Source organism: Condylura cristata, unplaced genomic scaffold (genome assembly GCF_000260355.1).
Source record: "Condylura cristata isolate star-nosed mole 26May11 unplaced genomic scaffold, ConCri1.0 scaffold00023, whole genome shotgun sequence".
In the NCBI taxonomy this organism is placed as follows: Eukaryota; Metazoa; Chordata; class Mammalia; order Eulipotyphla; family Talpidae; genus Condylura; species Condylura cristata.
In genome coordinates, this window is record NW_004567124.1 from 104,124 (window position 1) to 118,113 (window position 13,990).

At 34.5% G+C, this 13,990-nt stretch overlaps 1 protein-coding gene across 1 annotated transcript; it reads right to left on the minus strand.

The window, feature by feature from the left end:
* Window positions 1–524: 524 nt before the first annotated feature.
* On the minus strand, window positions 525–1,463 carry LOC101626806 (olfactory receptor 4F3/4F16/4F29-like). Its single transcript, XM_004687495.1, has one exon. It carries the CDS (start codon window positions 1,461–1,463, stop codon window positions 525–527), a length of 939 nt encoding a protein of 312 aa, XP_004687552.1.
* Between the last annotated feature and the right edge of the window lie 12,527 nt (window positions 1,464–13,990).

A 13,990-nucleotide genomic window follows, 5' to 3' on the forward strand; every position in this document is an offset into this window, starting at 1 on the left:
TGAATAGCAGGTGGCTATGCTACAACCATTTTTGTTCTCAGACCTTGTATTGCTAACATTGCATTTGTGAGTTAATTTGTGTATGCCAAATAGATATAGTGAAATCTTAACATTTCTCTGACATACCTATGAATGTGATCATATTAAGGTGCTTGCAGATAAAGACCATTAAGAAAAGGTCAAACTGCAACGGTGTAGGTGGGAAATGTTTCGTGTGTATATGTTATCCTGTTCAAATAACATTAAGAAAGCATATCCTTTTATGTATCTCTAAAATTACCTAATATATAAATATTATTCCTTAGGAATTTAGATTCAAGATTATTATAATCTTTGCTTTATATATACTTTATATGTAACGCTATGGTTTCAAAAGTGAATTTCCTTCTTCCTGTGAACAACAACAAAACAATAGTATCAGAGTATCTAGCAAAATAAGATAGAACAAAGAAAACTTTCTGAGTTTGGCAATTAATAACAAATACTAGCAATTAACAAGGGTTCTTCACAATATAAGGGTCACTTTAAGAGATCTTCCTATCAGTCACTAGCTGTCTGCATACTCTCTTCATTGCCACTTTCATTTCTTGATTCCTGAATGTGTAAATCATAGGGTTAAGAACAGGAGTGAGAATAGCATCAAAGATGGCCAGAAACTTATCTAGGTGTATGGAAGGAGATGGCCATGCATAGAAAAATATCAATGGGCCAAAGAACAAGACCACAACAGTGATATGTGCTGAAAGTGTGGACAGAGCCTTGGATGAACCACCTGAAGAGTGCTTCTGAACAGTAAGAATGATGACAACATAAGAAATGAGCAGTATGATGAAGGAGCCAACAGAGATGAATCCACTGTTTGCTGTGACCATAAATTCTAGTTGATCGGTGTCTGTGCAGGCAAGTTTGATGAACCGAGGAAGGTCACAGTAAAAGCTGTCCAGCACATTAGGACCACAGAATGGTAGGTTTACTACAAAAACCATTTGAATCATAGAGTGGATAATCCCAATTATCCAGGCAGACACTAAAAAGAAGATGCACATTTTGGGGCTCATAATGGTCAGGTAGTGGAGGGGTTTACATATGGCAATATATCTGTCAAAGGCCATGGCGATGAGCAACACCATCTCCACAGCACCAATGACATGGATGAAGAATATTTGGGTAATGCAGCCACCAAAGGAGATGACTTTGTGTTTTCTGAAAAGGTCATACAACATTCTGGGACAAGAGACACAAGAAACTCCCATGTCAATGAAGGAGAGGTTGGCCAACAAAAAGTACATGGGGGAATGTAAGTGAGGGTCAGAAATCACAGTGAGCACAATGAGGGAGTTTCCCATCATGCTTGCCACATAAAGCATTAAGGAGAACAAAAACAGGAGAAGTTGGATCTCCCAGGAATTGGTGAGTCCCAGGAACACAAACTCTGATACTGAAGAGTGATTTGCTCCATCCATTGACTTTGTGGTAATGCTGCCTGAAAACAATAGTAAGTGAAAATATCAGTTATGATAGGATAGTTTTGTAAATAGACATCAAACATTATGAAAACCTATTTCTATTTTAGGATGAAAACTAATATAACATGCCCATGATTTCTGAAAAGAACTCACACAGAACATTGGTAGCTGTTATGTGGAGCTATTTCTCTACCACCAATTTGTTTCTCATGTGATACAAAATACTAAGCATGAGTTACATGAACTCCACAACAAATCTTTTGATCAAATATTACCTTGCCCCAATAACAGACTTAGTCATTAATACAAACCCTCCAGAGCCTAAATCTTCATCTGGCACAGAGATATATCCTATTTTACTGCACAGCTCCTAGCACTGTGAATATACTTATTTTCAGTCTTAATTAAATGTTTACTGTGCTTGTGAAATCGTGCTTTATTATAACTAGCACTTACTTTTTTGTGTGTGTATTACCATTAACTGAGTACAGTTCTAACTCACCACATAAACTGTAAACTTCTTTAAGCCATCATTTACGACTTATTCAAATATGGGTTTTCTGAATCAATGGAAAAAAAAGTTCACAGAGATGTGCAGGTCTGTGGACTGTTAACATTTTGCATAAAATTAGGTACAAAATTGAATGTGAGTGTTAGCAAGTTCTCTACAGTTTGATACCCAGGTTCTGATTTTTGTCTTGTGCTAAAGTAATGAAAATCAGGAAACTAAAGGAAAAGGCTTATCTTTCAACATGGATGATTTCAGAAACTCTGCCTTAGGACACTTAGCACATGATCTAGAATGATTAAAACTATGACAGGCATCATTGTCTGGTGGAAATCATTTTGTAGAAAATTCTACAAAAGGACTTTTCACTATCTTATAACCCTTAATCTTATTTAGAGAAATAGCATAGTATAATAGAATGTGGGTTTGGGAATTAAATTATCAGAACATATACTATGAGTGAAGCACTGACAGGTTGATTTTGGGCAAGTGACTTTGACTCTTTGAATCTGAGATTATTCATTGATGAAATGTTTTTGTAAAATAATTAATATATCTTAACCATATGTCTACATTAGGCATTCAGTAGATTTTGGGTATTTCTCTTTATTACTTGCTTGCTCAAATTACCACTCAAAACAGCAGCAGTCAATATAAAGCATCATGAATAATGAACAAGAAAAGAAAACACTTATTGATTGTAAAAATCAAATTTACACATCAGAAAATAATTTCAGTAAGTATTAAGGCTAATACAGTATTCATGTTTGTTAGTGACAGACTTAAGCTATCATTGCATAACTTCAAAAGATTTTCTCTCAAAAAACTTTCTTAGTATACTTACCAGAAATGTTATTTTTATACTATTTGCTAATTTCTTCTTCCCAACTGGGCTTCAAGCCCCATAAAGTAATAGACACATGTCTCATTCAATCCGATGTCTCAAAAAATTGGAATCACTTCAGGTATTTAACAGGGACAAAAATACTTGCTGAAACAGTGAATAAAATGTATTTGCTGTAATTTAGAAACTGATTGTGTCATAAAGAAAGGTAAGACAAATTCAGGAAAATGAAATAGCTCTCTAAAGGAAAACCAGAAGAAAAAGAAATGAGTTCAGGAGTAAAACAAGCTAAAATTAATGAGGTCATTTGTGGCACCTATTAATAAACTCAGTCTCCCTAATCTCTGGTCATTATATATCAGAAAAAGATATTAAAATATCTTAAATAACTGACCAAAACAACATATTTTCTTAGTGTAAGACCTTGTACCAGAACCCAAATCTACTGATTCCAAGCTCAGTCCTCTACCAGTTCCCTGCTTTCTTTCTTTTAAGTGTGACTTCCTGAGGCTAAAATTTGCAAAAGGCAGGATGATAGATGTTAGAGGAAAAGTGAGCCCCTCTTTTAGCTGGTAAGTGCCATTTATTGACAAATGCTAACTGCTACCTTGGCCTTCATGACAAAACATCCCTGATCAACTGTTTATCAACTAAGTAATGTACTCCCGTGTCCTGAGAAAACTGACAGTTTTCTGAAACTGTTCTTATTGTTCAAGCAACACTGTGATGTAATGTGGGTGGTTTTCTTATGGACTCGTGATACAAGATGTCAGTGTGATATGTCCCATTCATTCTCTTCCAAAAGGGACTGATAGCACTAAGAGAGTGGTGTAGCAGGGACTACTCACATATTTAGTGAGATATATTTCATCCCTGATTTTTTTTCCATTTATAAAATGGAGAACATTAATGTACTACAGAACTGAGAATGTGAGCTAATATATGTCATCAAATCCAGTTAATTCTCCCTCTGTGGGGTATCTGAACTGCAAAATCTACATAGACCACTCAAAGCCATCTGGAGTGTGGTTCTTTCCTACCTTATTTTTATTACTTTTTCCTACATCTTTTGTTGCAACCCATGATTTAGTAATACTATTTATTATCTAAGAAGATCACATATTTCATAATCTTCTGTGCCTTTAAATATATGAGGCTTCTTTTTCCAACTCCCATTTTCAACATCACCATGCTCTGCTCTTCTATCTGGAAAGTTATAATCCATATCTCACAGTAAACATGGGGTATACAGTTTTAACTCTCTTTTCTACCACTTTGTTGTGGTAGAAATCTGCTCTATGCAGATTCATTTATATTTTTCTCCCCTATATTCCTATATCTAGTACTTTCTCCATGGCCTGAAAGCATCACATTATAGCTAGTTTTATATGTAAGTATTTGAGATCTGGGATTGTGTTTATTCCTTTTTGTAAAATCAACTATTAATACAAATTTGGAATTTAAAAGGTTAATGTTTTTAATGACAAGGAAATTACAACTTAGATGTAACAAGGGCAGCTTTCAACATGTGAAAGTCAGGTTGCAGTTAAAATAATAATAGGCATAATCTAGTATCTAGTATGTATAAGAATAGGCATAATCTAGATCTAGTATGTATAATATCACAGCTAACAAAAATTGAAAAGATATAATTGGATGAATAAAATGCATGAAAATATTCCTGATATGTAAGTAGGGTAGATTAATTAAAAGACTGGACAAAGGATTCTAAAGAAAGAGAAGGAGAAGATGGTAAATATGTAGAAACTAATAACACTGAGTGGTTTTCAGCTAACCCAGGAATAAGATCTAGAATAAAAGAACCTTATAAAAATTAAGTGAGAAATAAATATTCCATTTATGGACTAAAAGGACGGATATACAAAATCATATGTAAGAGAACTTAGATGTGTGAACTCACATATTAAAACCTTAAATCCACTTCATGCATTGTTAAGATCCAATTTTCCATCCTGAGCAAAAGCCATAAAAGGATACTTGATGGTGACACTAAGGTGAAGTTTTTCATCTAGAAGTCATCAAATGCTTACAATAACATACCACAATATATTTTAAATCTATCTTTTCTGATAGACTGATTTTATCCAGAAGACAAAGTTGTTTTTTTTTCTCAAACATTAACTATAACCATTCATCTTAATCTGTTAGCTGTCTTTTATTTATGGTTAATTATTTCTCTTTGACCCAAATAAAATTAATCTGTCCTCCACAAACACATTCCAGACAATTGATCCTTGTAGATTAATGAATTGTTTATGTCCAGTCTCCAAATAATAGACTCATCAAGCAAAGAGATCTAAAGATATCTCCTATGTTCAAAAATCTAGACCATTATTCATATAAATTTCTTTCTCAGTCGAAAGATATTGAAAGTTTAGAACCTCCCTTATATTTTTCATATGGCCACAAAATCCTTCTACTTAATTAGGTAAAAGCTAGCCTTCCATTACTTTCACTTTTTATAACTGTGTACAATATAGTATTTAGTGTCTTTCTGTTAAATTTTCATATATATAATCTCAACAATTGATGACTTCTTCACTTTCTGTTTCCAAGATTCAAAAATGTAACTGATTCTATAGCTTTCCCCTTAGGATATCTTTCTCATATACCTCTCCCTCTGTGGAAAAAATGACATTTATCAACTTTTTCCTAAACTTTTATGCGTTCCATTTATGGTTCAAAGACAAAATTGACACATAAAATCCTAAAATGGTGAAGCATTTAAGAAAGCAGAAAAATTAATTTTATATCTGTAAAATTTCCACGTATTTTGACATAACATTTACATTCAAAATGTTTTAGACAGCTTTGGGCCTTTGGATCCTGCTTCTAGTTAAGATACTCCCATCTTGTAAATATTATCATTACTTAATAAATTTCCACCTCTTATCAAATAAAATCATCATTTTATACTTCATCTAATTTGAAAAAAATTACTGTACCCTGTTTTATTGATCTCTTGTGTCATCAGTTCTTCCTGCCTTCTTAGTAAATTGCAGAGTGAGAATCATTCATATAGTTATCTCTGGCAACAGAGTTCTGATTCCAAAACATCATAAGCCATTTCACTGTCTAATATTTTTCACACCCTACTGCTGTGTAACTCTAGGTAAAAGTCAGTTAGCCTTCTCCAACATGTCAATACCCTTTCACAGTTACTTTCCACTACTAGTCAGTTGGTTACTCTGGACACTGTACTAGCCCAGGAAATCATTCATGCACTTGACAATCTGACTCTCAACCATAGCAATTCCAGTAACAGACACTAGAGCTAGTTCTCTTATTGTTAAAAATTCCCATTTTTCCATTTTACCTGGTAAAGAAAAGATAATCTTCATGGAGCCTTAGATTTTCCTAAAACTTCTAATGCAGAGTACCATTACATTTTGCCATGTGTGGAAATGAAGCTAATTAGGAGCTCTTTAAAAGAGAATCAGGTGATACTACAAGGACCTGAGTTTAGAAGGAACTCATGTTCCAAGGGATTTGGTCCATAGGGACCTATTTGGTTTGACCAGAGCATCCAAATGTCCAAAAAGCTCTTAGCAAAACCCTAGAGAAGAGAGAGTAAGAGTAGAATCTTTACTTTGTGCTTAATATTTTTGTTCGAACTTGCTATTGTACAAATACTGTTTGTTGCCAAATATAGGTAGAATTACCTATGGATTGGTAAATTATTAACTCAAAAAAATTAACCATAATCATCTTGATCATCTCCAAAGTAGATTAAATTTTTAATATCATTTAAGTAGTAGTAGTGGAGTTTGGGCCTCCCTGTGTGTACATCAGGGATCCTCTGCAACCCCCTGTATAGGCTCTGACTCCTGGCCCAGCTACCATCTCTTCAGAACAGATTCAAGCCCCAGTCTGTGCTTTACGGTCCCTCACTTTTTACTTTGGTCCCCATCTAAACCCCAAAAGTGACTCATCCACCAGTACCTCCTAACAGACCTGTGCCCTAGCCTTGACCTCACAGGGCTATGCTCTACATCATGGATCCTCACCAACCACCTGCCTCACTACTCCCATTAAGCATTCCAGACTCCAGCTCAAGAGCAGACACAAGCTTCATTCTAAGCCTTAAAGGGCATACCTTTTACCATGTGCCTCCAGCCACACCTCCATTCAACATTTAGCCACCTGAGCACCTTGGAACCATACTCAAGCCCCAGTCTGGGCCTCATAAGGCTTCCTTCAATATCTGGGACCCTTAGCAACCATCTGGCTACTAGAAACATGCCTTGCCCTGAGCCACTACTCCTGGGCAAGGCAAGGACCCAGCAGCTCAGCCTCTTGGCCCTGAAACACCCAGCCCTTCCCCTGTACCATCAGAACAAGTACTAGAAGTGATGAGAGAAGCTGTAGCACCACCCTAGTTCCAAAAAGACCCAATTAGCTGTGCAAGGACTCATACATCACAAAGTCTCCAACTGCAGAAGAACAAACCTAAAGCAAATAATGGAGAGAAAGAAATATATAAATAGCTAAACAAGCCCTGAGGGGAACAAAACATGGCAAAGAGAAAATAATATCCCAGAACCAAACTACAAAGACATAGAAGAGTCTCCTATCAGACATGGAATTCAAGATGAGCAAGAGTGAGAATGCTAAATAATAGGAACAACACAAATTAAACTTAGAAAAGGAAATTAATAGTATGAGGACCATAACACAGAAGATCAAAATTGCAACTTTAAACAAGAAGACAACATTGCAGGAGAAAGGGAAAATTTCAAGAGAAATCTTTGGAAATAGTATATATCAAATGGGGGAATGAGTCATTGATCTTAAAGATGCAAAGGAAGTAAGAAGAAAGATATAAAAGTAAAAATGGAAAAAGAATGAAGAAACATTTCAAAAATCTCTCACACCAGAGGAAAGGAAATATATGAGTCACAGGAATCCCAGAAGGAGCTAAGAATTTATTGGAGGATAATGGAGGAAAAGCCTCCAAACTTGAAGAAGGCAATGAACATAAAAATAAAAGAACCAAATGAACACCCAGCTACCTATCTGAAAGGAAAACTACAGAAAGACATGTAGTAGTAAATTCCCAACAATCTAGAACAAAGAAAAATAATGGAGCTGATGAGGTAGAAGAAACAGATAATCCAGAAAGGAGCACTGATTACACTAACATCAGCTCTCTCTAAAGAAGCACTAAGGGCATGAAGAGAATGGAATGACATCCTCACAATACTTCAAGAAGAAAGAAAGAAAAAAAAAAGCCAGCCAAGAGTATTCTATCTTGCAAGGCTCTCCTTCCTGAATGAGAAAGACAGGTATCTTCTTAGACAAAGAAATCTTAGGCAGTTTGCATCCACTAAACCCAACCTCTAAGAAATATTAAAGCATCCTTAGGGTCTAAAGCAGAGAAAGGAATGATTATAAAGAACTGAATAATAAGTTAAATAGAACCAAAAGCAATGAACAAAATGGCAGTGATGAACATTTACATGCCAATAATCAATCTAAATATTAATGATTCTAATTCACAAATAAACAGAACAGTATATATAGCTAGTTAGGAACCAGAATCCAACCTTCTGTTGCCTCCTAGAAAATACCTAAGGGCCAAAGTTAAATTTAGATTGAAAGTAAAAGGATGGGGCCTCCTTAGTAGTGCAGGGCTAAAGTCTCAGCACTATGAAGATATCACACTACTAAAGCATGAGCTTAATCCCTGGCCAGCGAGCCAACCAGTACGGCACAACAGACCTCTCCTGTCTTTCCTGCTGCTCCCCCAGCAGTGTACTTCACTGATCTGCCTGTTCTGCTCCTCTCTCTGTCTCTGGTAAAGCCCCTTTCCACCCTGCACCTCTGGTCTGTACCCCAGTTCTGTATGCATATATGGATAAATCTTAAAAAAAAAAAAAGAAGAAGAAGAAAAGAAAAAAAGAAAAGAAATAGAAGTAGATACAAAGAAATGAAGAAATGTTCCCTGCCCTTGGTTTGTCAAAATGCCCACTCTACGAAGACCAATTTATAGACATAGTGCAATCCCAATAATACTTCAAAGAAATAGAACAAAGATTACTGAAACTCATATGGAAGCACCAAAAAACAAACAAACAAACAAAACAAAACCTGAATAGACGACTCTCCTGACTAAAATGGAAGAAAATGGAGCACAAAACATCCAGGATTTAAACTATAAAACAAAACCATAATCATTAAAACAACATGGTACTAGAACAAAATCAAACACACAGAGACCAATTGAATTTCATTGAAAGCCAAGAAATAAAATCACACATTTGTGAACACCTACTTATGACACAGGAACAAGTAAAACCTCTTAAGTAACTGTTTCTGGGGAAAATGTACTGCCAAATGTAAAGGAATGAAAGAACCTATACCATTAATTCATATTGTACACAAAAATCAAATCAAAATGGATAAAATACTTGGGCGTAAAATCTGAAGCCATAAAGTACATAGAAGACATAGAAGAAAACATAGGCTAAATACATGACATAAACCTCAAAAGCATATTTGTGGATTCACCTCCAACAGCATGAAAAATAATGGAGAAAATAAACAACTGGCATTATATCAAACTAAAAGCCTTCTGTAAAATTCATGAGACAGTGACCAAAATAAAGAAATACACTACTGAATGGGAGAAAATATTTTCACACCATATATTTCCTAAGGAATTGAGATAGAAGGTGTACAAATAGCTTATACAACTTGAAAAAAGAAAACAGTCCAATCAAAAGTGGGCAGAAGAGTTAAATAAACACTTCTCCAAAGGAGACATGCAGGTGGCCAACGGGCATATGAAAAATGTTTATTGTCACTTAATATAGGGACATGCAAATTAAAAACTACAGTGAGATACCACCTGTGAGAATGACACATGTAAAACAAACAAACAAACAACAACAACAAAAAAAAATGGCAAGTGTTGTAGTGGGTATGGAGAAAAAAGAAATCATATTATGCTGTTGGTGGGAATGTAGACTGGCCCAGCCCCTGTGGAAAGAAGTGTGGAGATTTCTCAGAAGACTAAATATAAATTAACAGTATAAACCAGCTGTTCCAAATCTTACATTGCCATAGTCCCAAAATAGTATATTCCCTTCCTTTATATAGCCCATCTGTTTTAGAAAAAAAAAAGTCTCATAAAAATTCTCAGAGCATTTTTATATGATAGTCTAAATTCCAATTATCAAAATAAATAATTTGACAAAATTGGTTAATACTTCTTGTTAATAGCTATAGGTCTTTGCCCTATTTTTATGATAAAAATATATAAAACAAGCATTTAAAACTATAGAAATGCGAAATTGTGTTTAATCAATTCAAGTTATAATTCTGACAAATGATGAGTCTATTGAAATTTAACTTCTAAAATTGTTAGTTATTTTAAGATTTTGTTTTAGAATCTGTAAAGTAGTGGATATTCATTTGATAATTTTTTTTAAATAAGATTGAATCATCGGTTTTGGAGTGTATGTATATGTACCTTTAGATGTGATTGTGTGTTTGTGTATCTTTACGTACAAGTTTATAGAGTGTCTATATGTTTCATGTTAGTAAATATTCATTTTTCACTACATTCAGAATAACACTACTATTAAGGTATAAGTGGTTATGGCAGCAGGCTGGTATATTGTGAGCATTCTTGAGCTTTGTTAGTCTGCTAAATTAATTATATATGACAATTCTCAATTATACACCACTAAATTGGCAAAAACTTACTCAGGATCCTCTGAGCCATATTCTGCACAGTCCTCAATCTGGAGCCCTTCCTTGCTAAGCTTGTAAAGCCTAAATTTAGTAAGAATTCTCTACTTCTATGTAGAGAAAATCCTGAACTTTTATGTTGGTTTGCAAACAGGTCCCATTCACAGGGCAAGGAGACACAAAACAAAGAAGCAGACTACTCTGAACTAGTAGGTACCAGTTTTATTAAGCAAGGAAACATTTTTTAATTTATTTTTATAATTCATATTATTTTTACATGTTGTTCATTTGTGTACAAGTTTGATTTCTCCTCTCAAGTGAGAGGAGAAAACTTTCTGAGGAAATTTTTTAAAATTTCCACCACCAAGATGCACCTGACCTATATCACAGAGTCTCTGTATTCTTCCTCCCCTGTTTTGATCCCTTGTTCTCTCCTTCTCTGATGGATGTTTCTGATTTATAGTGGATGTTTCTGATTTATAGTTTGTCTGCTAATATTCTCTCTCTCTCTCTCTTTTTTTTTTTTTTCCTTATCCCTTGCTTGGTTGCCCTATATTCCTCCTGTACGTGAGACCATCTGATATACTTTCTTTTTTCTTTTTCCTCCTGACTTACTTCTCTGAGCATAATTCCTTCTAGCTCCATCCATGTTGCTGCAAATGGCCTGAGTTTGTCTTGTGTGTGTGCGTATATATATAAGTAAGAAGTGTGTTTATTTTTTTAATATATTCATGACATTATTCTTCATTTTTTACAATGAAATTCCCAGCACAAATTCACCCATGCACCATCACTACAGTCCCTTGTGCTCTTCCCAATCCTGTCCTCATCCTTCTCCCTCCTTCTCCCGGTAGAATGTCTCTTATCGATAGTTGCCTGATGATTTTGATTTTTACTTTATTATACTTTTTCCTGATTCTTTATTTGATTCTCTACATTCCTTCTATAAGTGAGAACATTCAGTATTTTTCTTTTTCTTTCTCTTCCAGCTCTATCCATGCTGCTGCGAATGGGATGAATTTGTCCTTTTTTATTTTTGTGTAATAGTCCATTGTGTAAATATAATGAGTTTATCTCTTTTGATCACCAAGCAGTATTCAACTGTGTATATATATCACATCTTTATCTAGTCATCTGTTTTGGAGTATTAGGTTGTTTCCATATCTTAGCTATTGTAAACGCTGCTGCAATAAATATAGGAGTGCAGCTTTTCTTTCAAGTTAATATTTTTGTGACCTTTCAGTATACTCCTAACTCCACTTTTTAGTAGTTTGAGGATTCGCCATGCCTTTCCATAATGGTTGGACCATTTTGCATTCTCATCAGCAGTGCAGCAGAGTTCCTTTTTCGTAACATCTTCACCAGCATTTGTTGTTGCTAGGTTTTTATTTTAATAAGGGCCATTCTCACTGGTGTAAGGTGGTATCTCAGTGTGATTTTGATTTTGATTTCCCTGATTATAAGATATGTGGAGCATTTTTTCATACATTTGCTGGTTATCTGCATTTCTTCCCTGGGAAAGTGTCTTTTTTAGTTCTGCCCATTTTCTGACTGGATTGCTTAAACAAGGAAACTTATTTAAGAGGTTTGTCAAGGGCAATGATGAGATAAGTAGAGCCCTGCACCCACCTCCCTGAATATTTAAAAAAAAATTTTTGACTTACATAATTTATTCCTTTATATTTTTAGTTTATATGTTTTACATTATTCTTCATTTTGCATTTTTTTTATCTCATTTGTAACCCCGTGGACTTCCCACCACTTGAATATTGAAAAAAATTTTAAGGAGACCTTTCTGGGTTCAGTCCTATACATCATCCAGAGAGTCACACATCATCCAGAGAGTCACAATATCTTATGTTTATAAGACAGGTTGTGTTGGAGTGGTGAGCAGAAAATAAACCAAGAAGAGATAATGTGACTCTGATTAGTATGAAAGTCCAGCTCTCTAGTCAACAAATGCTTGTATGCCCTCATATAAAGGCATACAAGCCCTTTAGTATCTGATAAAATTCCTAAACTACTATTCTTACAGTTTAATCGCTCTGGTTTGCCTTTGGCTATAATCCATTTAGGTCAGTGTAGCAAAATTTCTACCAACCCTTAATGTCTCCCCTTAGTAATATTCCAGCCATAATACCATCCCAAGCCTGCTGCTCCTTGGCTACAAACCCCTGTTTGTTCTAATTATATTGGTAATTGAAACTAGTTCTGTACCGGTGTATCTTTTGTCAATTTTAACCACTTAAACTATGGTCAAGCTATAGTTTTTTTTTGTTTTCTTGTTTGTTTTTTCTTTGTTTTTTGGTTTGTTTTTTTTTTTTTTTTGGTAATAGGCTACTTATTGTCTGAATTAAAAAGTAGTAACATACAATAAAATCCAAAAAAAAAAAGGATAAAGATTACACTTGAAGTAATTATTGTCAAGAAAATAAGTAAGTATACATTAATTGTTAATCAAAGAAGAAAATACACAAATATCCAAATAGTGAATTAAAACAAGTAATGATGTATGTGAATATTTTGTCAAACTTTCCATGGCTCATCTTTGATAGTTTTATGCTTACTATGCTATTATTTTTTTATTGAGGTAACAAACGTTTACAACACTGTATAAGATTTAGGGATATAGTTTCTCAACTCTTGAGATGCATGTTTGCACACCACATCATGTCATCACCAAACTATTGTACTCCTCCACTATCCTCCATTGGGTCCCTTCTTCCTTTTCCTCCCCAATTCAAAGTTCCATCTCTGGTAGTCTTAATTCTGCAGATTTCTAGCATTGTTTTAGTTTTACTTTGTCTGTTCCCTTATTTTTGTTTATATTCCACAGAGGAATAGATCACCCAGTGTTTATCTTTCCCCTTCCTACTTACCTCATTTAACATAATCCCCTTCAGTTCATCTGTATTGTGGGAAATGACCAGAGTTCACTGTTTGTTTACCTGAGGTGTATGCCATTGTGTATTCATATCACATTTCTTTAACTGACTCATCTGTCATGAACCAATTAAGGTATTATTGCTTTATTTATTTTTTAATTTAGGAATGTTTTGACACCAAATACAATATTGAAGCAAGACTGTGATCTGATTTTCTCTCTATCAGATGACATGACAAAGTTATTTGGTATATTCATTCTGTTGTTGACTAAAAAACCGTTATTTTCTGCTTTCTGAGTAGTCTTCCAGACCCTAAGCAGACACTTTTCTCATTCACAAGAGTAACTTTTGTGCTTAATGTTGACATTGCATATTTCATTGCTTTTAAAATTTAGTTATCTTTAAAACACTAAAATTCCTTTTATTTTTATTATAAATATATTTTCAATCTAATTGGCCAGTAACTATGCTACAACTGTTCTTGTTCTTCAGATGGCGGTACTAGTACCATAACATTTGTGGGTTGTTTTCTGTCTATCAAATAGATACATTGAAATCTTAACACTTCCCC